At 30.2% G+C, this 27543-nt stretch overlaps 2 protein-coding genes across 11 annotated transcripts in view; one reads left to right on the top strand and one right to left on the bottom strand.

The window, feature by feature from the left end:
• Positions 1-55: 55 nt before the first annotated feature.
• LOC107443616 (cystatin-1) lies at positions 56-11264 on the top strand. Its single transcript, XM_016057545.2, has 3 exons — positions 56-303; positions 9304-9417; positions 10524-11264. The coding sequence occupies exons 1-3, from the start codon at positions 103-105 to the stop codon at positions 10632-10634; spliced, it is 426 nt and encodes a 141-aa protein (XP_015913031.1). The 5' UTR covers positions 56-102; the 3' UTR covers positions 10635-11264.
• A 4598-nt stretch (positions 11265-15862) lies between these two features.
• Positions 15863-27543, bottom strand: part of LOC107443600 (chromodomain-helicase-DNA-binding protein Mi-2 homolog) — a 70671-nt gene continuing 58990 nt past the window's right edge. For all 10 annotated transcript variants that reach the window (XM_043046864.2, XM_016057520.3, XM_016057523.3 and 7 more), the window contains 3 exons: positions 24301-24417; positions 20238-20312; positions 15863-18542 (listed from right to left, as the gene is read on the bottom strand). In XM_043046864.2, the coding sequence (XP_042902798.2) occupies positions 18538-18542; positions 20238-20312; positions 24301-24417 (197 nt within the window). In that variant the 3' untranslated portion in view covers positions 15863-18537. The remainder of the gene's footprint in view (positions 18543-20237; positions 20313-24300; positions 24418-27543) is intronic.

The following is a 27543-nucleotide window of genomic DNA, read 5'->3' as shown; positions in this document are numbered from 1 at the left end:
AATCACGATTATTGTCATAGCTGTTCCACTTTTCGTGTCAGAGTAATTAGATTCAATCAAAGTGTTCAGTTGAGTTCTAAACCGTTTAAGTTCAAAATCATAATGAGTATGCATTTAAATATTTTTATTTTATTTTGTATGTTGAGTATTTCCTACTCCATGATGACAGGAGGATGGACGCCAGTTTCTGATGATAATCCGGATGCACATGAACACGCCAAGTTCGCAGCTCGAAAAATCTCAGCTTCGACAAATAACCTTTATCATATGAAAGTTACTAACGTTTCTAATATTCGACGACAGGTAAGATATATATTCTTCTTTGGCGAGGCTTATTTATATTTACCAGTTCACGCAATATACAAATGAAACATAAGTGATTTCATGGATACGTTAGGCTGGTTTTTATCCTAACAGATCTGAAACTGAAGTAATAAAATGATAAAATTGTATTTCCTTTCAGTTACAAATTGTGTGTTTCAATCAATAATTTAGAATCGTATCCTAAACAACATCCTTAAAATTAGCAAAAAAAGAAAGTTATTAAAATTTTTTTGTTTGTTACTTCAGCATGAATCATCAATTTGAGTGCGTTTTACATTGAATATGAATCATCTAATTGAATATGCATTATATAAGCATAAATATTTTTTTGGTTTGTTGTCATGACAGATGATGATGAAATAGAAGAGGAGAAATATCATGCATTAATTAATTTGCTACAGGTGTTTAGATTCTTTTAAAAGAAAACTTTTCGCTGTAAATAAATGTTTTAAAAAAAAGTTTTTTTTAAAATAAGATCGCGGTATATATTTTTTTGAAGCTTATAAAAGAATGCTTGTAGTCATTTATGAATTCTTCAAAATAAAAAGTTTCTATATTTTAAATAATTTGTGTTTCTTCAAATATATGAATATTACCTCAGTAAAAATTAATTGTTAAAGAGAGAACAGCTAAATAAAAATGAATTCTTGCATACAAGAAATGATGAGGCTTTTATATAGGCATTTGTTTGGTTTTTTTTATCAAGATTAATTTTAGGTTTAATGTTATATCTTAAATTACATACAAACATAACATTAATTCCTTCTAATAACATAAAAATTTTCTTTTTTTCCCATGCATCTGAAATAACACAAAAGTAACTGTAAAAATAAGTTATAATTTAGACTTTCAGGAGTCATTTTTAGGAGAAATTTGAGTCTGTTTTCTTCAAAATTTTTCATCTTGAAAAAGAACTTTTCACAAAATAGTTTATCATTAAAATGGACCTTATGCAAAATTTTTACCTAAACAATTTGTTTAAAAAACCTATACTAATATTTCCCAAACTTATGACTTATGTGTACCCATTCTAAATTTTTCGTGACGTTGAGTACCACTAATAAAAAATGAATGAATTTTTTACTAGAAAAAATCGCACAAAAGGTTAAAATCACAGTTGACTGTTGACACCACTAATTATTAACTGTTAACTTTGCAAAAAATAGCCAATAGAAATATGCATGATCGTAAATTTCCATGACTAGCTTTGTTTTTAAATAAAATATTTTGAAATTTTCATTTGTTGCAAAGATATTTCGCATAAGAATGCGTACCCCTGCTAAACTGTTCCCGTACCCCTGGGGGTACGCGTACCACACTTTGGGAAACACTGCATTAATGAAATGTTTTTGTGTTTCTGTTCCCAAAACAAAAAAAAAATCTTATTTTTACTTATTCACAAAATTATAAATTGATTTTTAACAAATATGGACCTATCACAAAATGCTAGAACAATTCACTGGTTTTTTTTAATTCGTTTTTAAAAAAATCAGATCTGTATTTTAACAAATTCACAAAATTATGAGTTTGTTTTCAAGTCTTAAAGAAAACTGATCTTTCATAAAATGTCTGGAAGAACTATTCCACGAGAATTTCTAAAAGTAGGTAGGATCAAGTGGATATAAAATCAAGCTTTTTATAAAGAAGCTTGTTAAACCGAACCATTAAATTTAATTTAGTTAAAATTTTGATGCATTTTATATGCACTGGATTCATATAGATTAAGTATGAAGCATACCTTAACTTCATTGGTGGCACCAAACTTTGCCCGACAAAGGGTCAAGCCTCCTTCAAGAGGAGGGGGGATCAAACAAATTAATTCAAAATGCTTAAAACATATTTTTAATTTCATTTGAGAAAAAGAGTGAGTCCATCAGCTTAAAATATTAAATTTAAACAAATACAGCTTGAACTTTTAATAATTTTTCAATTAGCAAATTTTAAATTTGTGTCCAAAAAACAAATATTAATCAATTTACATTTGAAAAAATTTGCTATATATGCCTGCTGTCTGTCTTCCTGTGTCTTCTTCTCTCTGCATAGCTAAAAGCAGACTTTCCAATTTTCGCTATGCAGAACCCCATTACATAGTGGCATGCGCCAGCACCGAATATCAGAGGTGATTGTATTCCGGTTGTACCCCTGAATTCCGTGTTTTTCATTTTATTCCTTCATGTTTGGAAACTAAAAGCAAGGCATGTGATTTTTTCGCAGAATTCAGCACATCTCAAGACCATTGGTTTGCGGATTTCCTAGAATCAGAACTTATAATCCGAGGAAATTTTCACTGCAATTTAATATTTAATGTAGGAATTAAGTTCTACGATCTAGAATTAAAATTTTTAAATCTTCACTGAACGCATTATCGAGATTTTTTCAAACACGTGTCTCTTCTGCTATTAAACATTTTTGGTTTGTCAGCTTTTCATAGTTTTTAATGTTTGAAACTATGCCGGAATCCTCTAATATCGAGATTCATATTCACACATTTTTAATATCTATCATCGATTTTCGTATTTACCTAATTTAAAAGTTATTAATTGTGAATCGTATTAGTGCGATTTAAAAATCGAACATCGTGATTCATATTCAAGCGAGTTTAAAATCCTATGTCGCTATTCCTAGTCACTGGATCTAAAAAATCGTGTGCATCGCGATTCAGAAATCCAATAATGCAATTTGTGTTTTCACATTCTTAAAATCCAATATCGATTATGCGATATTTCATATTCATGCGATTTTTAAATCCAATAACCGCGATTCTTGTAAGAATGTGTCCTTAAATTAGTTACTATAAAAGTGTGATATTCTTTATTAATAAGTAATTTAATTATAAAAAAATTATTGTGTCACAATCATCCCTGAACCATTCAAACAGCGAAATATTTAACAAAGTTTAACACACATCAATGCAAAACACTCTCTTATCTATGATTTAATTTACTTTTGCTTTTATAGTTATGAATTTTAAGTCACAAAAAAATTAGGGGGTGCAAGACCGAATTTCAATACAATACTTTTTCCAAGTTCGATTTCTAAATAAAAGTTTCTATAGTTCTAAAATTAGCATATATTTTGCTAACAAACATATGTAAATATTGTTTTAGAAATAAAAATGCTCTTAAATAAATGTATCATGATTATATTTAAAAGAATAAATGCAAAAAAATATTTTTTTCGTACTTTTTAATTAAGGAGTTAATGTTCATGGTTATCAAAATTAGGTTTCACTTCGGATGCAAAATATTTTGCTGAACTTTACACAATTTCATCATAAAGCAAGAAAACTGTAATAGTTTTTGTTTTATTTGAATTATTAAGAGAGTGTAAAAATTAATATCTATAGTGGTAGTTTAAAGTGTTTTTTACTATTTATTGCAGTTTTGTATTTTAATTCAATTTAGTCATAAGGAAATTGTTTTGTTTTTTTATGAAAAAACTGCCATATGAAGGCAGAAACTTGCGTGACAACTCATTTATATCTTTAATGTTTACTAAGTTGTACCATTATGCTATTTTTAATTCAATGTTATTAATTTTCTGCTATATTGTTATTTCCTCCTTATCATTCTTCTCTTTCAAAATTTAAAAGAAACTTTGTTTTCAGTGTTAAAATTACTATGTAGGGTCATGTAGGTTGAACTGGGTAAGTAAATTATTTTTTAGCTCTTTCATTATGAAATATAGAGCATTAGATACTTACTAAAGCTGACACAGAAGTAAAAGTTAAATATCCCTATCATGCAACACTTAACAAAGCCTAACCTTATAGCTTTACCCCATCTCAGAAAGTAATTCATAATAAATAGAATTTTGAAATATATCCTTAAATTCCTATGTAGATCTGTTTTTTAATCTACTAGTTTGAACTAAAATTGATAGTTTTTGTCAGATTTTAATAATATTAAAAGAAAGTTCGATAGCTTAAATAAACTAACATACTGTACAGTGTACAGTTGGTCATAAGCAGGAAGTTAGTCAATATTAAATTTTTTATCAGTTTCTAAAACTGAAATTAAAATGCTTGCTGCAATCCCAGTTAATGTCTTTAAAAATATTAAATAAATATTATCTTGATTTGAAAGGAGAAAATAGATGTTTTTTTTTAACACATACTCACCCCTCCCCCATCTGACCCTATATTTTACTGAATGGACAGTAAAAATTTAAATTTTCTTGCAAATGAAAGACTGAAAGAAGCCCTTAAGGCTTTAATTTGCACGGAATTAACTTCACAAGGCATGATTGAAGGTAGTCTGCAATTACGACAAAAAGAAAAAGAGCATGAAACAAGAACAAAAGATAAACCAAATTGTTAATAAAAGAAAGCAAACTCTTATGCTACAATCATTTATGTCCAAAAATTTAAATTTCCATTCGATTTAATAAAGTACTTGTTATTTTTTATCTCTGAGGGGCAGTTTTGTTATTTTTAATTGCTTTTTCCTTCTATTAACATTAATATTTTATTGTAATTCGACTTTTATTTAGGTACCTATTTTCTAATATGTATGCCTTTTATATTTGTACAAAAAAATTTTTTTAATTTGAGCATAGTTAGGAGGATTGGGTGATAAATCGATGTATCGCGGAATATCGATATAACGCATATATCGGTAGGCCGATATAGTGACTTTGGTTTTAGGCGATGTATCAGATATCTGATTTAAGCCGCCGGTATAAGACTACAATCGCAATTTAACGATTTAATATGCAAGGATCCTTGACTACGCTAACCCTATATTACCGCACTGACGAAGACGATTTTGATTTCGTCTAACTGCAGAGATGTAGATAGCGTTTAGCTATAAAGACGATGTTAGTTTAGTGATGTTGAACAAAGAGCGAATTGAATCATAACTCCTGGTTTCGTGTAATATTTTGTAATATAGAACGCAATGCGTAGTCTTTGGAATTTTGCGTTTTTTGAAGATTGTGCATTTTATTTCGTCGGGAATAATTGTCGGGTTTCTTGTAGATTATTTTCCAGAGTGCGTAGCGTTTTTAACAGGTGCTTATTTTCGTTATTTAAAAGCCCTTAAAAGTGCTTTTTTTTCCATGGCTGTTTTTAAAAAGTGCTTAATTTTCCCTTTTCCGAAATGTGATATTTTTCTTTACCATGTTGATTTTCGCCACAAATTATGCAAAAAGACATTGTCCTATTCAACGTTTTCGAAATTAATTCAACCCCAATCTGTTTTGGCGTACCGCCGGTCTGTAGTGTATGAAAGCACCATTTGTTTTACATGTTTGATGAAATACTTGCGGGTCCGCACTTGCGTTTACTGAGGTGGATTCAGTGGTAAGAATTTTTGACTCTCATGTGCAACCCTGCTGCATTTTGCAAGAGATTCTCAATTTCAAACTTCATTTTCCGCCCTCTGTAATAGAATCAGAAAATCTCTCGAATTTTTGTTGATTACGGGGACCAACTAAACATTGTCAATTTTTCCTCTCTATTAGTGATAGAAAAATTCATTTCTCTTGTTTATTTCATCGTTTGTGACGCATCATCGTCTTCGTCACTGTAAATAAAACCATCAATTGTCAAAAACTTGCCAACCCTGTCTAATTATGATATTTTTCAAAGTGCTTAAAAATATTTTTTGAGTGCTTTGAAAAGTGCTTAAAAGGTGCTTATTTTTGGTTGAAAAATTTGGCTACTCACCCTGTTTTCAGTCAGAATTTTGCTACTTAGCAATCGTTTCGTTCTACATTATTTCATATAATTTTTTTTTTTCTGTCTGGATTTAACGATTCTTGTCAATTATTTTTAGCAGACCTACTGTTACTTTGTGATTGCTGCACAATCGCTGTTATCTTAAATTTTCGTTCTGAACTCAATTGATCAATGAAAAGAAAATATAAATAAAAAAAAGAATCGTCATTGATTTTTTACAATTATTGTTTTTCATTTTAAGCGATACAATTTAATAGAGATATTTTGTATTTATCTTAGTTATAAAATGTTAGTTTTTTTAAAATTTATTTAATGTAGGTAAGCAGTGGCCCCCATCCCCCCAAGCATTTGGGCAAATTCTAAACCCCCCCCCAAAACTAATAGTTTTATTTAGTGTAAAAATTCTCCCCAAGCTTTAAGTGGGCGCATCGTGCGCCCACCTTCCCCCCTGATGGGGGCCCCTGTAGGTAAGTATAATAGTTTGATTATTTTTAAACCAATAAATGACCAGTCCTTTTTAAGTATTACAAAAATTAAAACAAAGGTAGCTTTATTTAATTTGCTTTCATTTTTGAGAAACTGAAAACAAAGTTTTAAAAAAATTTGGCTATTAGTTAAAGCAAATAATTTTTTTTAACTAAATAAAGAGTTGAGTAATGTTTTGACGCTTTTTAATTATTTAACATTAGTACTTCAAGGTTTTTTTTTTTTTTTTTGATTTTTATTAAAATTCTTTCAATACTTGTTTGTTTTATAACTTGTTGTTAGATAGTCAGTATCATTTTTAAACAAATAAATCTTTAGTTGATTTTATTTTCAAAAAAGAGAATAATAATAAATAAGTAAAATTGTTTTTACATTTGTTTTGACCATTAGTTAATATTACATTTTATTATTTTAAATAATTAAAGAAAAGAGGGTCTAATGATGTTTCAAAAGCATGGTTTTTTTTCAACAAATAATTTTAAAAAATGTTTTTTTTTTTTTCTAAAGTGAACATTTCTTTGTTTGTTTGTTTCTTTTTCTACTTTCGTTTGTTTTTTGTTTTTTTTCCTTTTAATTTTTAATGCATGTATGTAAAATATTTTGTTACAGTATTATTATTTTTAAACCAATAAATCTTAAATCATTTTTAATTTAAGAAAAATGAAATAAAGCTTGGGTTTGCTTTTACTTTAACTTCTTTATTCTTTTAATTGAAAAAATTAAGCAATGATATTGATGTCATAGTGGAATATGTTTAGAATTAATATTTTCATTTGTAATAGATGTATTCATTTTTATTGATTTAAAGATTTCCCATAGGTAATTTTTGAACATATGCTACATCGCGATAGCTAACGAACGATGTATCACTCTTTAAAATTTCTGACATCACCCAGTCCTAATCATGGTATTTGACAATTAAGCTATAATTATAGTAATTTGGCTATTATTTTTGTTCCTGTTCAGGCAACTATTTTCATAGTTTTAGGCTACTATTTTCCTGCTTGAGGCTACTAAAAGCAACTATTTTTGTTCATTTTTTACTGTGGCAACCCTGCCAGGTTTGCCGCAGGCAACTGAATTGCGACTATTGGCAACTATTTTCGACCTGAGGCGACTATGGCAACTTTTTTTGCCTGAGAAGGCTAAAGGAGCAACTATTTTCAGGAAAAGGAGACTATTGGGAGACTTTTCTGTAGTCCTTGCAATATTTTTTCTTAGCATAAATTAGGTTGACAACCATCGGCCCACGGAAGCTTTTGAACACAATTAATTTTTTTCTTAAAAATAGAAAAATGTTGAATTGCAAATTTGAATCATCACTTTTTAATGCGCTCAATTTGCACAGTAGTAAGTTTTTTTTTTAAAATGAAAAAATATTTCTTGAATGATTTCTAGTATATTAAAGTATCTAATTTTCTGCAAATATACAAATTTTTTTGATAAAAAATTTTTGTTCTAGAACACTAATGTTTATATAAAAATGATCATATTTCCCACCAACTTGACTATATGGATCATGGTATATGACAATTAAGACATTTAATAAAATTTTAGTTATATTTTCGTTCGTATTTAAGCAACTATTTTCATAGTTTCCGGCAACTGTTTTCGTGCTTTAGACTACTAAAAGCAACTATATTGTTCATTTTTTTCCGTGACGACCCTGCTTCCGATTAAAATCGTGTGGTTGAAGATCTTCTGAAGTTGATGACGCATATATCAACTACAGCAGGGACGGATCCAGAAATGTTTCCTGGGGGTCATAGACTCAGATCCCTCCCACAATTAACCCTTTTGAAGGCCGTGGTAAGTATACTTACCACCACGTTTTACCACTTTTAATTTAGGTTTCCATTTTTCAATAACTTCAGCTTTCTTGAAGTGAGTTTGAATGAAATTGGTAACCATTTGTCACTTTTAAAAAACGTATAAAAGTTATAAAATACATAATTCCTTTTGAAGTTTGTTGCATTTAAGGAATTTATTTTATAAATAAAGAAAAATAAAAGTCAGTAAGTTCCTAATAGGTCATGTTAAATATATTTACCACCAAAAAAATGGCATTTTTATAAACTAAATTAGTTTTTTTTATATATATCAATTACTGTTCTTACAACAATTTCAATTCCAAAGATACTTTAATTTACCTTTACTAGAAATAAAGGGCCCATTAAAGGGTTAATTTTTTTATGAAAAAAAAATTTTTTTAATATTGTTTTTGAAAAAAAAGACTGAGGTTTTTAAAGCTAGTCTTCTCATTTATATTTTTCATAATGAACAATAGAACAATGCATAAATAACTCAAGTATTAATAATTCAAGCATGGTGCCGGATTTTAGTTACGAGTTTCGAAAGTTTTTCTTTTCACCTTTATACAATCTTTGGTTAAGCCAGTTGAAGAGCGCTTTAACATTATTAATGTTTACAATGAAACTATGACGAATTTCGTTTTAATCTTTTGGATTATGATTCTTGAAACAGTGAAGAACATAATTGATGAAGAAACAAATCTTAAATAATTTTTTAAATATTATTTTTTTTGTGTGTGTGTGAACTATTAAAAAAATTATTATTTTTATTTTATTTTTCAATTTTTTTTTGGGGGGGGGTCATTACGCATCCCATTTCTTTTCAATTCCTTCACTATCATATTCAATACTATCTGTTCCCTATAATACTGATAAAAAGATAAATATGAGCAAATATGCTAATGATAATTACACTTAATACTAATATTTTTACGATTATTTTTCACAAATCTATGTTTGGAAATGTAAATTGCATATTTTTATTTATTTTTTACATTTTAGGTTGTATCAGGATTAAACTACAAAATGACTATTACCTTGGCACCTACAGAATGCAAAAAGAACCAAAATGTTTCTAGGGATGAAATTGAAAACTGCCCACTTCTTCTCTGCAAGGTAAGTGTCAGATGATAATTTAATTTTATTGTATGATGTATCGCCTTAAGTTCAATAACTTACAAACTGAATTAAGTGCAATGACACAAATCTTATTATCCCTAACTATAAATTAAGAAGTTATACATCTATCCTCAAAAACTATGAAATGTGTGACAAAATATTCAATTATGAAATTACTAAGCTCAAACTATATCTACATGTATAAGTTTAACCAGAATGTGTCATGCTTAATTCATATGAAAGAATACAGGCACAAAGACTGTCATTTTAATACTTTAAAGAAATATTACCATCATTAGCACAAACCAGTAGGCATTGATTTAATTCATATGAAATTATGTTGATTTGATCTACACAAAGACTGGCATTTCAATACTTTAAGCAAATCTTACCATCATTAGTGCCAACCAGTAAGCATTAACGATTTAATTCATATAAAATGATGTTGATTAGATCTGCACAAAGATTGTCATTTTAATACTTTAAGCAAATATTACCATCATTAGCGCGAACCACTTACCTATTATGTCCTGTTTAGAAGCAGATGAAAAAACAGTAGAAAATAGGAAAGCGCGTCAAGTTGCTTATGGCAACATTTCTGGTGGACATGGTATAGGCCTTCTTTTCACGATAACATAAATAAATAAATGGCAGGGTGATTTACGCAGTGCCTGAACTCGGGAAACAAAACTATTTCAGATATATATATTTATTCGACAAATGTGAATTAAATTACAAATGATTAGGGTCGTCGGGCTACCGAAGCGGGGGGTGCCATCCCCTCTGCAGAGGATCAAGATTGTGATGGCATGTCTTCGGATCATCCTTAAGGATGCTTCGCAGACCGTCACCAATAGCCCATTGTGCAGCTCTAGTGCGACGTAAATGAACTACAAGAACAACAACGACAACTACAAATGATTAGATGAAAAAGTTAACATATTAATAGCTACACATAGCATGTTAGCAGCTTAATAATGCTTTAAGCATTCTAATTTTGTTTCATCAAGTTTACTAAAATGTGCCTTGTTGTTTTTTTCCACTAATATCATCAGTTATTCTTCTTTTTAAAATAATTTGTGATGTGAAATTTTAATTTGCAGGCACCATTGTCATGCAATGTGAATCTATGGGTTCAAGCTTGGTTGAAAGAAGATGGCACTAAGTTAACCAAGTCAACATGTACACCATTGCCAGTTGATAGCAACTGCTGAACATGTTGAAGGCTCAGATAGCTTATGTTAATGCGCATTATTTCTATTGCTTATTCATGTTGTTCTTAAATTCATTTTTATATTTTGCATGCTTTTCAGATTTTAAAATATATGTATATTAGCTTTTATTTGTCTTTATATTAATTAATAAGTAACAATTCTTCTTTTTGAAAGCTACACTCTTAAACTATTTTAATTGTCTTGAAACAACTTTACAAATATTTTTTTTTAAATTTGTGCCCAACTTTGTTTATTTTGTTTAATGTACAGTTTTTTTAAAAAATATTTGATGGTGATGATAAAAATAATGAATATGACATTGTTGTTATGAAGTATAAAAAACTAAAATTTTATTTTTTGGAAAAAGTTATCTTCTGAAAAGACCTATTTTTCAGTATTTTTAATAAGTATTTTTTATTTAATAAAATTTAAAAATGTCTCTTAACTCTGAATCATCGTGTTAATTAATAGCAATCTTATTTATTAATGTTGATATAATTTTAGATTTATAGATAATGTATTTTGTTTTAACCTTGATAGATCTGTTTTATTTTTTTCTTTGCTGTGATAATGGAAGCTCTGTTACCATTTACTTATTTTTATTCTATCTAATAAAACTCTTCTCCTAAATTTTGTTTGTAAAATTTTTTTACATAATAAATGAATAAATAATTTACATAAAAACATAATAAATAAAGTTATAATAAACTAACGGACCACCCTGAATAATTTTTTGATCTAATGTTCGAGTTCTTCACAATCTAGGACTCAATCTTAATGGCTCGAGGGGTGACATGAAATAGGCTAATAATTTTTGCCAATGATATCTTAAGTTACAAAATCAAACACAAAAACGTACTTTCTATGAAAAAACATACCTTTTTTCCGACGGATTTGGGAAAAAAGGGTCCCTGTAGTTTGGTCCATTTAATGTTATTTCTAATTTTTGCTTATTTCGGCATATCTTGAGAACTTCTTAAGCGAATTTAAAAATTTTGCACGCAATTATGAAAAAATTTTTTTTTTCTAATGGCAGGCACTGAATTTGAATCATTGCCTATACTATGCCAGATTTGTTGCTCATTTCGCGTTACCTAGTGGGCACCTGTAAACCAAAGTCACGTAGGCGAGCAACATTGCCCACGCCACACTGCCACAAACCCGTTTATAGGGTGGGCCACATTCACACATCATACACACACACACAACAGAGGACAGCACAAAGAGAGCGAGAAACATCCATGCCCAGAGCGGGATTCGAACCCGCAGCCTATGGCTTCGCAGTCAGGCACGCTAACCGCTCGGCCACCAGGCCGGCCAATTATGAAATTCATTTATCCAAAGCTGATCCCATACGATAAACAACTTTTAGTAAATATTAAATGTTTTTTATTATTTCATATAATTATAGTCGAAATATTTTGAATTGCAACTTTTGTATCATTTTAAAAAATGCACTTTAGCATGGCAAGATACAAAATTTGAGCGAAATCGGTCGAATAGTTCCTGAAAACTTAAATTTTAAAAAGTCGTATTTTTAAAATTTGATTTATCAAAACTATTCAATCGATTTGTTTTTTGCCATGTATATCCTTTAAAAGGATATTGTAAAAATTTGCATACTCTAATTATAACTAAATAAAATAATAATAAATTAAAAATTACTTTTTGTGTGGATTTATATTTGGATAAACTAATTTTATAATTGTGCCTGCGTTTTAAAAATCTTTCGACTGTAATTAAATAATATAATTATAAATTTTAAAAAAAAATTTATGTGGATTTATCTTTGGATAAAAGAATTTTATAATAGTTCATAAAATATTTTTTAATTCGCTTTTTAAAGTTCTCTTTGAACTTTAAAAAGCGAACCCTGGGTGTGACGAGGGAAAATTAACATTTAGGTTTCCAAACTATCGATCGCTCTCTTGACTAAACTAGTAGGACCCTATTTTCCAGATTGCGACCATTCCCTATATTTTGTGAGTAGAAAATTTAAATCCTTCGAAAATAAAAGATATGTTTATTCTGAGAATGTACAATTTTTTGTCTGATTTAGTAACTTAAAATATCGTCTGCACTAACATTTGAGGTCGCCCTTTTAAGAACGATTACGATTGAGTTCTGGTACGTGAAAATCCGATAATTTCAGGATCAAAAATTATTCAAAGTATCAGTATTTTTTGCGCTTTGTGGAGCATGGCCTTAATTAAAATAGACGTTTTTAAGGCGAGTCTGATAACTGCAAACTGCTGAATCACCCTCAACCAAATAAATATGCAGTAATTACTATTTAGACTGATCAAATGTGATTTTCAAAAAAAGAACAAAAAATAGTTTTGGTTTTTCATTACTCGGGGTTAAAATGAAGCTCTAAGGCTGTTTTTAGGTGCAAATGCAAAAATTTAGCATTTTACATTAAATTATTGGCTTTGCATTTTATCTGACATTGCATTGCATTTTGCACTTATAGATTATAAAACACTTTAGCAGTCCTGTTACCCCATGGCAGCTTATGCAGATTTTTACTTGAAAACAAGGTTATTTGAAGAATGACCGTATTTGAAAAAAACTTATTGAACTGCAATCACTTAATTTTAGAACTTCTGTACCTGGTTATACCTATTTACCCGAAAAATAACTTTACATCACAACTTCAAAAGCCAAACCGTTTAAGAAATAAAAAATTTTAAATTCAATTAAGAAGTCAATTCGTCAATTCCATTTGTTTGTTTTCCATTTTTCGTGAAAATTAGTTTAGATTTTGAAGACGAAAAGACTATATATAAAGTTGGACGTTGTAAAAAATTTTGACCTAGGAATCGTCCTATTAATAATTCTTTAGTAAGGAACAAAATTAGTTTTTGTTAAGTATAAGAAAAGAAAATGGTATAAGAAATGGTAGTAAATGGTATAAGAAAAGAAAATATGTGAAAGAGAACATACTTTTATTAAGGACAATGCCGGTGCCATTTTTAATAAATCTTGTTTAATATAAAATGAAATTTGTGGAACACCCCTTTTCATCCAGAGCTTTCTTTAAATAAATACAAAACTACTTAGAAAATCGCTATAAACTTTTTAAATTTTCAAGTTATTTAAATCGGACATTTTTTCAGAAGTTACTAAATCTGACTCACTAAAAAATGAGGAAAAAATTTTTTGCGCATGCGCAATATGAAAGAACTACTGCCTTCTTGTGCTATTCGTAACGATTTTTTTTTAATGATTATTTTATTAAATATTTTGAAAGTTGTAGCAAAAAACAAAATCGTGCTACAAAAAAAAAAGTTTTTTATGAAAAATGGCTGTATCTCTATAAATATTTAAGTTGGCTTGCGAAATTTTATGCGATTGTTGCATATAATAGCCAAACTAATCGAGAAAAGTTACAAATTTATTGCTGTACTTTCTGAGATAGGGTGTCCAAAAACAGTTTTTTTTTTTTTTTTTTCGTTTGCAATTTATTGCCGGTCTTAAGGCATTAACTTAAACTTTTTGCTCTTTAAACTTAATTGATAAGTATAAGAACAAATTTCCGAAACCTAAACACCTAAAGTTATAAAATAATTCTCGAAGAAATTTAAAAACATGTCAAAACTTGAAAGTGTCCCTTCAGTTATTGTAAGGTAGCGCACGTAGTCCCTCTCCACCCTGAAGTACAGGACTTTACCCCTCAATGATTATGCTTAGAGTTTAAACATAAAAAGTAAATAAGGTAATAATAGCACGATAGTAATAAATAAGTAAGGAAAAAATTACTTTTTTAGCTGTAAAAGTTGGATTAAATATTGAAAAAGCGCATTTTTTTGTTAACACCCATTTAGAGCTGTGTTCATTTTTGTAAACCCGCGCATTTTGATCTGTATTTTCGTAAACAAGCATTTTCAGCTGCCTTAATTTTTGTAAACCTACATTTTGAGCTTCATTTTCGTAAAAATGCATTTTGAACTGTGTTCATTTTTGCAAACCCGCTTTTCAAGCTGTATTTTCATAAACACATATTTTTAATATTCAGTTTTGTTAGAGCTGTGTTCATTCTTATAAACCCGCATTTTGATTTGTATTTTCGTAAGCACACATCTTGAATTTTCATTTTTGTAAACCAACATTTTGAGCTATATTTTTGTAAACAGCCATTTTGAGCTATGTTCATTTTTGTAAACTTACATTTTGAGCTGTATTTTCGTAAAGATGCATTTTAAACTGTGTTCATTTTTTCAAACCCGCTTTTCAAGCTGTATTTTCATAAACACACATTATCAGCTATATTCAGTTTTGTTAACCAGCATTTCGAGCTGTGTTCATTCTTATAAATCCTCATTTTGATTTGTATTTTCGTAAGCACACATCTTGAATTTTCATTTTTGTAAACCAACATTTTGAGCTATATTTTTGTAAACAGCCATTTTGAGCTATGTTCATTTTTGTAAACCCACATTTTGAGCTATATTTTTGTAAACAGCCATTTTGAGCTGTGTTCATTTTTGTAAACTCGCATTTCTAGCTGTATTTCCGTAAACACGCATTTTGAGCTGCGTTAACTTTTGTAAACCTACATTTTGAGCTGCGTTAATTTTTGTAAACCTACATTTTAAGCTGCGTTCATTTTTGTAAACCTACATTTTGAGCTGGGTTTATTTTTGCAAACCCGCTTTTCAAGCTGTATTTTCACAAACGCATAATTTGAGCTATATTCAATTTTGTAAACCCGCATTTCGACCTGTGTTCATTCTTATAAATCCGTATTTTGATTTGTATTTTCGTCAGCACACATCTTGAACTTTCATTTTTGTAAATCCATATTTTGAGCTGTATTTTTATAAACAGCCATTTTGAGCTGCTCTCGTTTTTGTAAACCTTCATTTTGAGCTGTATTTTCGTAAACACGCAATTTGATCTGTGTGTATTTTTGTAAATCCGCATTCCGAACTGTATTATAGTAAACAAGCATTTTCTACTGTATTCGTTTTTGTAAACGCGCATTTTCTGCTGTATTCGTTTTTGTAAACGCACATTTTTAGCTGCATCCAAAATAAAAAAGCTCACTGCCTAAGATTTGCACTTTTATTAAAACTTTAAAACGTCAAAAGTGTTTTTTTTTCTTTTGCTTTATTATATGCTTGTAATTCTATACATATTCCAAAATATTAAGTTAATATTTTTTTAATGAAATACGAAAAAATTACATGTTATAAAAATTACAAAATTAATGACAGACACACAAATAATTTAAAATTTGAACTTTTTATTTTCGAATTACATTATTCCATTTTCAAAAATCAATTTGTGGGTAGTTACAAAATAATAAGATCATAACCATTATTTTTACATTCAAGTCGCACTCTTACGTTGCTAATCGACAGTTCAAACTTATCATATCTTTTCACAGTCCTTTGAGCTGAAATTAGTAATTACCCATAAACCAGATTCAAAATGGCGTCTCACGATAAAAGGAGGAAAGATGTGATGATGATATATTTGAATTCGAGAATAAAACAAAATTATTCGATAAATCAATAAATAAGCATAAAAAATATCATCAAAACAAATTTAAAAAAACTGTGATAATTTTAATTTTTAAAAATCAAATGAAAGAAACGTTTAAAGTTACAAATATTATATCAAAACAGTTGAAAATAGTACATAAGTTTCGATGAATCATCCTCTACAATTCACAGTAAAATACAAAAGAAAGAAAAAAAATGGCGGCGAAAACTATAAATATTAGTGTTTGAAAAAAATTTAATATGAAGCTGCATTTGGACTAAGCCATTATGAAAATAGCAGTTTTTAAACATCGAAATGCACCAGTGATTTCATCTGCTAAACGAACGAAAACCAATTAAACAGAAGTAGAAAAAGAGCAAAATAATCCTAACGAAAAATGACAATTTTTACGAAAGTATTGGGATCTACAGTTGAGTAGTGAAATTGAAAACATAAAAGGCTTCCTTATACCTGAAAAAATGGTTTAGAAGAGACATTGATTGAAGATGCATTGGTTTTGATGATATGATAGATCTCCTAAAAATCTAAACCTTCGAATTTATTTTTTATTTTTTTTTTAATAATAGAAGATGAATTAAATTGGACTTCATGATTTTTCAAACTTTTAATTTTATGGCTAATTTAGTTTTACGTTTAATTTATTTCATACCATTCATTTATAATGTTTTTCGCCATTTTGCTCTATTTATTTTACATTGAAGAATGTGGCATCCAAACTTGTATGTTATTTTTAACTATTTTAATATAATATTTGTGAGTTATAACGTTAGAATTTGACTTTTTCTATAAGAAAAATCATCTTCACGCATGAAATGAATGATGAAAAAATGAAAATTAATGAATGTGAAAATTAATAAATAAAAAAAAAGAACATGTACAATCAAACATTAATGTCATTTTTTTATTGAAATCAGTCCACATTGATTATAAATAAGAATTAGATTAAATGAAGAAAAAAAGCTGTGTTTATGATCTTAATTATTTCTCTGTTTTTATGATATAAATAGAGAATCTCGGGGACTGCGTCAATCTCATACAGCAGCCATCAATAAAGATCTTAAGATTGTTTTAAAATATCGTGATTCACAGCTTTTATAAAATTGACTAATGATGATGTATCCGTTGTTATATGTTAACGGTTTCAATGAGTAAAAAAAGTGCAGAGAGTTTATGCGGTTTACAGTTACTTTTTTTTATGAAAAGTAAATGAGTAAAAAAAAAATAATGGAATGTTTCAAACATGATTTAGAAGTTACAAAGTATTTTGTTCACTTTTAAAATAATTTTTTTCATTACTAAAACAAATTTTGGTGAAAAAAATTGAAGAAATTATTACAATTTAAGTATGCAGTTATTTTTGTAATGCTGATTTAAGTATTTTCTATAACAATAGCTATCAAAAAGTGAGGAAAATATCCAAGCATTGTTATAATCTTATTAAAAATTCGCAGAAAAATAAACATAAAAACTAAAATTCTATGAAAATATCAATACAAAAAAAATGTAAAAAAAACTTATGAAAAAGAAAATCAAGATGAAAATGTTTCACTTTATTTGTTTGATATATTTATATATTTATTTATTCTTTGCAATTATTATTTTAAAAGCGCAAGCAATTCCGTTACGTTAAAATTATAGTGAATAAAATTGTGTATATAGTTATTTTATAATTTTCAACTGTATGATCAAGCATATAATTTTTTCTGAATGATGTTTTGTGGGGGAGGCTTCCAAACTGAGCATGTAGTATTCTATTTTAAAACACATACACCTGAATTAAACAACCTATTTTGAATTAAAAATTACTCAATTGGAATCTAATTCATTTTAAATTTGTAAAATATGTCACCATTTTCAAAACTGGAAAGGAAAAAAAACAGTTTAATAAAATCGTACAAGGCTGTAAAATTTCATTATTGTAATACGTCAGGTGGGTTATCAAATTGAATCTGTTTGAGGTGGCCTCGAACTGTTTAAACTCAAGCTTTCCAGTTACCGGAAAGACAAAACTTTAAACTGATCTAGCTCAGCCTTGGTTGAAGCGATTTGAGACCATCTCCACAACTCCAACTTGGAAAGACACCCATTGAATAATTTCACTAAACTTCCCAAAACTGAAAAATACAGTTTAAAATTTGTAGAATATTTAAATTGTTGTCGAAGAAACTCTGGCTGCACTTTTCGGATGACAACATTATGTGCGCAGGTAGAAAAGAAGGAACTGTCTTCAGCTCATCCTCCAATCTCACAATCAGCATCCGAGGATAAGGTTTGTATATAGTACACTGAAATGCCTCCAAGAAAAATCACTTGAAGGTGAAAATGCACCTTCCCGACAAAAAACGAAAATATAAACAGGAACAAGGACGAATAGAAACATTTTTCACTCTGGTCACACTGTAAAAAAGTAAAATAGAATGATTTCAGTAACAGCGCATCAGTGAAGAACTTTTTTTGTTTAAGGAAATGTACTGTCCAGCTTTCACGAGAACTCCTCCCGACTGAAAGTATAAAGATATCTGCTGCTTCCGAAACAAGAGCAAAACCATCTGGTTTTTGACAGTAATTTCAGTGAGTTTGAGCATCAGCTCGTGAGTAACACGTCAGGAGGAGTTCTCGTGAAAGTCAAACAATATGTAATATAGATTTTTTTAAATAATATACATGTTTAGAATCCACGTCAAAAGAGTGCACACATAAGAAGTGGAAAAGGGGCCGTTCATAAATGATGTCACACTTTTTTTTCTATATTTTGTTTATCTTCCCCTTTGTCACAAAGTGTCACACTTCTCCATATTCCCTTCCCTTCTAGTCACATTTCCATATTATGTAAACAAATACTATCAGTTCAGAAACGAAACACATTTTATAGATTATATTTCAAATTTTATTTTTTTAAATTAAACTGCGCTTTTTCATGATCCTGGTGAGATTAACGATAACAATGATCAGATGTGTATTATTTTTGATGAAAAAGATGAACAATGTATAAAACAAATTATGTAAATAGTACGTAGTCTGCTGATTTTAAGCATTTTTATTTTTAAGAAAACGTGAAGTGTCACACATTTTTTTTTATTTGAATGTCTCCCTTGTCACACAGTGTCGTAAATTTCATGAACCTCCTAATTTCCTTCCAGAAGTGACATCATTTATAAAAGACCTCAAAGCGAGTGAAAAAGAAAAACACTAAAGAAATCTTACATATTGCTGAGGAATGCACGAATGAAAATAACAAAACCTGGTTGATTAGCATAGTATAAAAATGATATTCGAACCATCTATAACTTTCATCAGTCAACCAAACTGGCTTTGAAGCTTTCCACATTACGCTTCGTCTGATTTCGATAGATTTTTTTTTTCTTTTTTTCCAAGCTAAAGTAGTAATTTAAAACCGCAAAAGTACATACTCTTTCAAATTTATTTTCGGCAAGAATGCTAAAAATATATATTAATAGGGATTGTTACAGAACACCCTACATATGGGTTCACGTTTAATTTTAAAAACATTTTTTTCTTCTCTAGATTGTGGAATGCAATTTTCTTATAAAAATCTATGACTAAAGCCAATCCTTAAAAACAATAAATAGTATTATGTTTATCTTTAAAAAGAAAACAGACATTACAAACTAAAAAATGTTTGACAAAGAGACTGATGATAGTTTGCACTAGAGGGTTACAAAGTAAAATTTATGTTTATTTTTGCTGAATTTAAATAACTATATCAAGCTAATTTTTAAAAAAAAGTAAGAAAGGACAGAGGAAATAAGGCAATTTTTTAAAAAAAGTGTTTTTAGTAAAAAAAAAAAAAAAATATTATTTCCATTTATGGCAAAAATATGTCTATGAATATTGCACTGTTCTCTAGTGGAAATCTTAGAAATTTCTAAGGTGCCTATCGGGAAACAATACTAAGGAACAGTTTGATGCAAGAATGTCAGCAATGGGAAAAGTAAGGCTTATCATTATACTGTCCCTAGTCTTCATACTAATTCATCTGTTGTATATTGAAAAAATATAAGTGAGTCGAAAAAATGAATAAATTAACAAGTTACTGATTAAAATTCAAAATAAAATAAACTTAAAAATTACCTTTTGATGCGGAATTCGTTTGCATTGGCATGGTGTGTTGTCCTAATGGCTGATTACCAGCTGAAAAATGGGAATCTGAGAGATAAAGAAAAAAAAATGATTCATTCAGTTATTTCAAAAATCCATAATGTTTCGAAAACATGAAAAAAATTAATATAAAATAGTAAATTAATAAGAGAATTCATGATCTATAAAATTTAAAGATGATCACTACTCTTTAGATGTAATATGTTGCAGGCAAATTATAAAATCCGGCTCTTTGCAAACTATCGACGTCACTTTGTAATGCTTCTTCAAGGTTATCACTGTAATAAGCCTAACAAATAGACATCGTCAGTGTGCAAAGAGTCAGATTTTCCAATTATCCTACTGTATTTATTTATTTATTCATTTTTTAATGCTCGATATACTACAAATTAAGTGTAAAATTAATTCGATGTAAGATTTATGTTAATGTAATTCGATATATTATATATATGTAAGTTCAAAATGTAGAGTAAACATGGAAAAAATTACAGAACAATCAGAAAATGGAAAAAGAAAAAAAATTATAATAAAAATCCGAAGGGGAAAAAAAAGAAATTTCTGTTCTGTTCGTATTCATTTATTATGCTGTATATGTAAATGTAATTCGATGTAAATTTTTCTTCTCTTTCATAGATTTTTTCTTCGTCCCGTCATAGAGTAGGAAATTGCAAAAAAGCAAATGCGCATTTTAAGTGGAGTTCTCACTTCTCTTAGTATTAATGTTTGTTTAATAATGTTTATCTTTCTTAGTATTAATGTTTATCTTTCTTAGTATTAATGTTTATTTTCTAGTATAATATTATTACAAGTTGTTAAATCGTATTAAATTCATAAAGCTTAAAAACGTTGTATTTCTGTTTTCCCCTTATCTTGTATCGTCTCCGAGATAAAAGCGCTAGTGGCGTTGAAGGCGGTAGCACGCAGCCACTTTACAGTACCTAGACACCACTTTTATAACTCTAGCTGCAATCCTAGAAAAGTTTTAGAGGGTGAGTACAAACTGCGATTATTTCACCACACACGCCCCAGCACAGTTCCATTTCACTAGCCTGTAGTTGAACGATAAGCCCGCAAACCAGAGTAGTTGACCTTGGGGCCATATGTGTTTTATGTATAAAAAATAGCGTTGTGGCTAACTATTCAATGTTGTAATGTGATTGCCTTGTAATTGAGTTTTGTTTTTTAATGACGTTAGGCTTAATGTTTGTACTCTGATGTATGCTGCAATCTAATAACAACCTACTTGTTAATCAATATTAGCAAAATGACCCCAATCTAGGTTAGTAGTTCATGCAAAGTTCCTCATCGGAAATTAGGGTACTAATAATTATATTATTAATAATATTTGTAGTCTAATTAACTAGTTGTTACTAATGAAATTTGTAATTGTATTGTAACTAATGTAATGCAATGTAATTGTAATGTAATTTGGTAAGTAATTAATGAAATTTCAACTGTAATTATTTTTTTCCGATTTACGATTATTACCTTACCGCTATTGTTAGCTACCCGATCTACTCTAATAACCGCTACTATAATAAAGACTCAATAAACCAGTCTAAATTTATTGCCTTACTGAGGCACTTTAATTGTTTTCATGCTACTAACCCATTTTCTTTCAGCAAGCCCATACAGAAGGAGGATATAATGGATCTGTAGCATTGAAGGATTGGGCACTAGGTACGCGGCACCGCACGCACAGCTTCTGGGTGGCGACTGGTGATTTCCGCGTCCGATGGGCCTGGGTCTTTAGGGACTTTTGAAATGTGGGGATGGTTCTAATACACAGGGGCCATTACAAAGTCATAAACAAGCGGGTCGGCTGGCCACCTGCAGTAACCAAACTACAATGGTTACCCTTCCTGTAAAACTTTAAATATCCAAGATATCTTAAAAGATTCTTAAGTCTTTGAAATAATTGTTTTGAATTATTATCTCCTGCATTTACTCATTTTAAGCATTAATGTTAATAAGTCTAAAAATGTCCATTGATACTTTATATCTACACTCTCAAAAATAAGACTCTCACTTTCGATGAATCTACAAACCTTGAGCTATATTTCGGTAATTTTGAGAATTATTTCGTCTCGAAATCACGTGTTTTGTGACGAAACGGGAACTCTCAAATGTATGAGAAAAAAGTTTCCTTAATTTGAATCCTATCTTGGTGCATTGTGAGAGATTAACTAGAATGACGAAACTTGGCCGAAGACTAGACAATCGAAAATAAAGTAACGGAATTAACTGACCTCTCTGCATGGTCAAGGAGTTACCCCTCTAACCAGAAAGATCCCTGTTTCGAATCCCGCTTCGGGATTATAATTTATCTCTTTATTCTATGGATGGTGTTTTCGTCGCTAGGAAACGCTGCAAGCTCCATACCGCCTATACTTCTGTTTCCGGTGTATTTTAAAACGATTTGGCTCACTACGTGTTCGTTGTGTTTTGAGATTCTTGCAAACGTGGTATTTGATTACTTGTGTTCACAATGCTAAGAATACTTGTATTTACGTTGCTAAAGATGTTAACACTAGCGTAAGATCAGGGCCCGACTTAGCCTAATAGGGACCCGGATCAGAAATTTCTTTGAAGCCTCCCCCCCCTCTGCTTCACTATTTCAGCAATGAAGAACCAAACTTTATGAAGGTACTTAAATTTTCACCTCATTATACATAGATAACAAGAAAATTGACTATGACCTAAAATAGCTATAAAATCCCCCCCCCCACTCCAATGGTCAGACGAAATATGGTTCTGTCCATTTTATTGATTTTCTGGCAATTCTATGTCCATCATGCCGAATGTAGTTTTCTGATTGTTAACTTTGTCATCTAGCTGTGAAGAATTCATATCCTTGCTGACATTAGGGCGGAATTCAGCTAAATTTTGCAATTACGATGGCTCAATTAAGCCAGTCAGAAGCCTGTTTTTTTGTAAACATGTCGCATTTTGTGATAGGTAAAAATACAGGCTTTCTATTGGCCAAATTTGTCCATCGTAAATGCGAAAATTTTGCTGAATTCCGCACTAAAAAGCCATAGATTTACAAAATATAAAATTTTTGTGTTCATATGATAGATTAATGAAGAAGCTAACATAAAATTGACTATACACTGTACCGACATTTTGTTTAAAAAAAAGTTCATCAAAAAAAGGAAATCTAAAATAGACTTTCTATTCGATTTGGGGGGGCCCGAGGCAACTGCCCCGTATGCCCCTGCCTTAGTCAGGCTCTGCGTAAGATGGTGCACAGCTTGCAATAAGAACAAACAGTAATAAACAAATGGAAAGAGGCCAAATCAGGACTACCAAAAAAGCGAGTTATTCAAAATCTAGCAGCCATATCACCTTTTTTAACAATATATCTATAAATAACTAAAACAAATTTTCACTTCATTCAAACTCACCAGAATTACTTAATAACATTAATATCTTATGAAATAAGGCAGATTTGAGCTCAGAAATTATCTAATTTACTTCTTTTATTGAAAATAAAATTATCCGTTTGAAAATATCGCCTCGCAGAATAAGATGTAGTAAGCAAATGCAAACTTTCTAACCGGAACTAGAGCAGGTATTGAGCTCGAGATTGTTATTGTTTACATTTATATTGAAAACACCATCCATATCTTTTTCTTGTCTTATTAAAGGGGTCATTGACCTAGCTGTATGTTTCCCACGATAACGCGGGTATTAGAAAAGTTGGATACATTAGGTGCGACGAGTTTTTTTTCCTTGAAAAAAAAATAGAATTACGAAATACCTCTTTATAATTGACGAAATTCGTTTCCTCGAAGAAGAGGAGATAGTTATTTCGTAACTTCGACGCAATGTTTACTCGGAACATGTCAGTTGCTTCAAAACGGCTTAAAAAGCTTTCGGAAAAGGTTTCTTAAATTTGAGTATCGATTATCCGGAGAATGAAACTTGAGTATCCATTTTTTCACTGTGTAGTCATACATTAATATTTCGTTTTAAAAAATTGAACAAGGGTAATTCAATTTGATAAAAGGGGGCATTGCTTTTAAGAGTTTACCTGTTGCTGTCAGTGTCTGCGATAGGAGACTCTGCGCCATTGAAAACTGTGTCCGTTGATTGTAAGTTGGATATGTAGATCCCTGGAATAGATTAGGTCCACCAGGTGATGGATAACCTACAAAAGGATAATTTTAAGTGTTAAAACAGTGGTAGATAAAATTATAAAATTTCTAGAGATACGATTGTTTTTCGAGGATGTGCAGACATTAATAGTAACATTATAAGTATTTAAGAGTTTCTAAAATAACAAAACTTTGTTGACACTCTGCAGAATTTTATACATCCTGAGAACTTTTAAAAAAAGCTGATTGAACCTAACAAAGATAAGGTAGCGAGAACCTACAGCAGTTGCCAGATTAAGTGACCAGACTTCGGATTTATCCGTTCGTAATGCTATATCGGTTAATATCGTTGAAAAAGCCGCAGTGGCTAAGTGAATCGTCTTCCAATGAGATGAACCAGGTTCGAGTCCCAGCGGTGGCTGGTTAATGCGAATTTTTCTCCCGGTTCTTAACAACCACAGTTCTGACGTAAAATACCCTCAGTGGTAAACGGATCATGGAAAAGAACCCTCTTGTCATCAAGCTAATCGTGGAAGGTTTGCTTGGTTTTCATCTCCGTGTAACGCAGATGCGGGCTAGCTGATTCTGTAGCTCACTTGTCTTCTGAGTTGGGTTCAAAATTACTAGGCTACGCGGATGAACATTGATAGTTGTAAACTTAGGAGTGGGTCGGCTGTTCAACGCCGGTTATAAAATAAAATAAAACATCAATGAAAGAAGGAATTCGTGAGGAGGAACTCCATACTTGAACGCTGTACGATTTCTTTTTCTTATTTGAGTTTTTATATACATCATTAATAAGATTGATTTTATCTTCCCAGCAAAAGAGTTTTTAAATCTCGTGTAGATATCTACAGCTATAAAATACTTCTTCCACACCAACTCTAACAGCAAATGATAAACGCAGAACTTAATCAAAACTTAGTGGGAGCGATAAATTTAAAACCATAAAATCCATCTAAGATAAATTAGAATTCGTGCATCTTTATTGAATCATTCATTTCCAATTTCTTTCTCTCAATAGGGCTGGCCCAAGGGTAAGAAAAACGTTTGTAAAGGATATTTCTCTTAAAACTTGTACATAGCATTTTCCCATTGATTTATCGATCAATACTGCAACTAAATGGTTTTGGTAAAAATGTTGAGGGTAATACTTTGACCGGTTTTGTCTCTGAAAATAGCTCAATTTCTTCTACCAGACTAAGTCTACTGTCTGGCTAATACAGAATGAACTCTCAACGAGATTAATAGACTAGCTCATTTCACAAAAAAGTTGGGAGGGAGACGCAAGTTAAAATTAAAAACCCAACCAGAAACTAGTTTTAGTTCAAGTCGACTATCAGACTCTGAGCTCCGTTGTCAATTAAAAGTAAATAGTCCATTTCATTATTATAGCAGCAGCCACTAAGTCTGGTTTCGGGCTCTCACCTTGTGCTTGATAGACAGTATTTTGTTTAGAATAGACTTAAAGATGCAAGAAATGGTTACTTCTTTAATCGGTGTTAAAGCAATAGTTAAAGGTTGTAAAAATCATAAACGGTTACAATTAACATGGATTTAGAAGTTTCAGAACCTCATACTGAAGTAATCGCCATTATGGCGATCGAAATGAGCTGTAGGTGGCGTAGAGCAGAAGTCTCTACCTATTTCAACACTTCGCATGCTTTGCCCATTAGCGTGTGGAAAGTCATAGAGGAATGAAGTATGTTAGTTTCTCTCTTGATTTTTCATATAGATTAAAATCTTTTAAGTTGGAAAACTAGATGGAACTGAAAACTACATTGAACATAATTCTAAAGAAAAGCATCACGGAAATTTTAAAAAATATTTTTATTAAATAAAAAGGGAAAATATCATAGTATATTCCTATACAACTGAAAAGAGGAGGAGAGGAAAGGGAGAAGGGTCAAAGGCATGAAACCGGTCACTCCCCAGTTGGCGTATTCGAGTTTTGCGATCGCCAATAGCAAAAGTGCGACTGGTGATGGAGGACGGAGAACAGTTTTATTTTCTTTACTAATTTTATTTTATTTTATTCCGACAAATCTATATTTTTATTAGCACACTTGACGAAATTATCTTAGAAGTGCAGAGTGATACTCATGTGAATGAAAAAGATACGATGTAGGCACATTGAGAAAGTGCATATGGGTGATTCTATAAAAACCGGACAATATCATGTCCAAACAAAATATCACAAAATTGGCTTAAGATAGAAAGTTACTTTTTATACTTTTAAGACGTAATTTTCCTCATGTATTTCCATGCATATAAAAAATATTATTCTTTTATAACTTCCAATTTTTTTTTTTTTAAATTATGCCAATGCCTCTTGGCCTTTCAGAAACTTTTTTTACGCATATTTATTCAGAGTTTTGACACCAACATTTCAACATTAAAAGTATATTAATAAACTTTGTACACACAAAGGAGTAAAATGCTACTTTTTGAAACTGTTTAATCACTTAACGCACAAAGTTGTATCAATTATAAGCTTGTCCCAATGACTTCATGTTACTCTCCCAGCGTAAGAAACTTTTCTACCATTTTCAGAAAAAAAGAACTTATTTTTAATCTAACACATTGCAACCATGTTTATCCTCCCCTTTCTGTTGGACCTAACTTTCTTATCATACATTCGATGTTCTAAACTGAGGTTGTTCTAATTTAAACTTCGAGGCTAGTATATTGTTAACAAGGTAGTGTTTTATAACGATTTTTATTCTAATTTCATGTTTTTAATACCTCTCAAACCACACGTTTACTATCCTTCACCATTAATGTTTATTATTATATGACTACATGCCCTGTCTTCACTATTTATTGTCTTTGTAAATTATTTACTGTGAACAAAATGGCCTTAAAATGCACCGGATGCAACAACCCAGATTTATGTGTGGTAAAGAACTTGCAGTGCTCCCCTAGTGTGGAAAACATCATCCATGGATGTCTTCAAAGTAATGTCTTCTGCTGTTGTGTTAATTTTATCCTCACAGCGGGATCTCCGGACGATCCTATACTACGGGAGAAACACTTCATGGCGAAAATTCACTTTCCATAAAGATATAGAAAAAGTGATTTCAGGTAAAATCGTGAAGTTTTCAACACTGATACTTTTTTTTAAAAAATAACAAAATGCGAAAAAAAAGAAGAAGAAAAAACAATATGGTGAGGAGAAA

Source organism: Parasteatoda tepidariorum, chromosome 8 (assembly GCF_043381705.1).
Source record: "Parasteatoda tepidariorum isolate YZ-2023 chromosome 8, CAS_Ptep_4.0, whole genome shotgun sequence".
In the NCBI taxonomy this organism is placed as follows: domain Eukaryota; kingdom Metazoa; phylum Arthropoda; class Arachnida; order Araneae; family Theridiidae; genus Parasteatoda; species Parasteatoda tepidariorum.
This window is presented reverse-complemented; position numbering and strand designations above follow the sequence as displayed.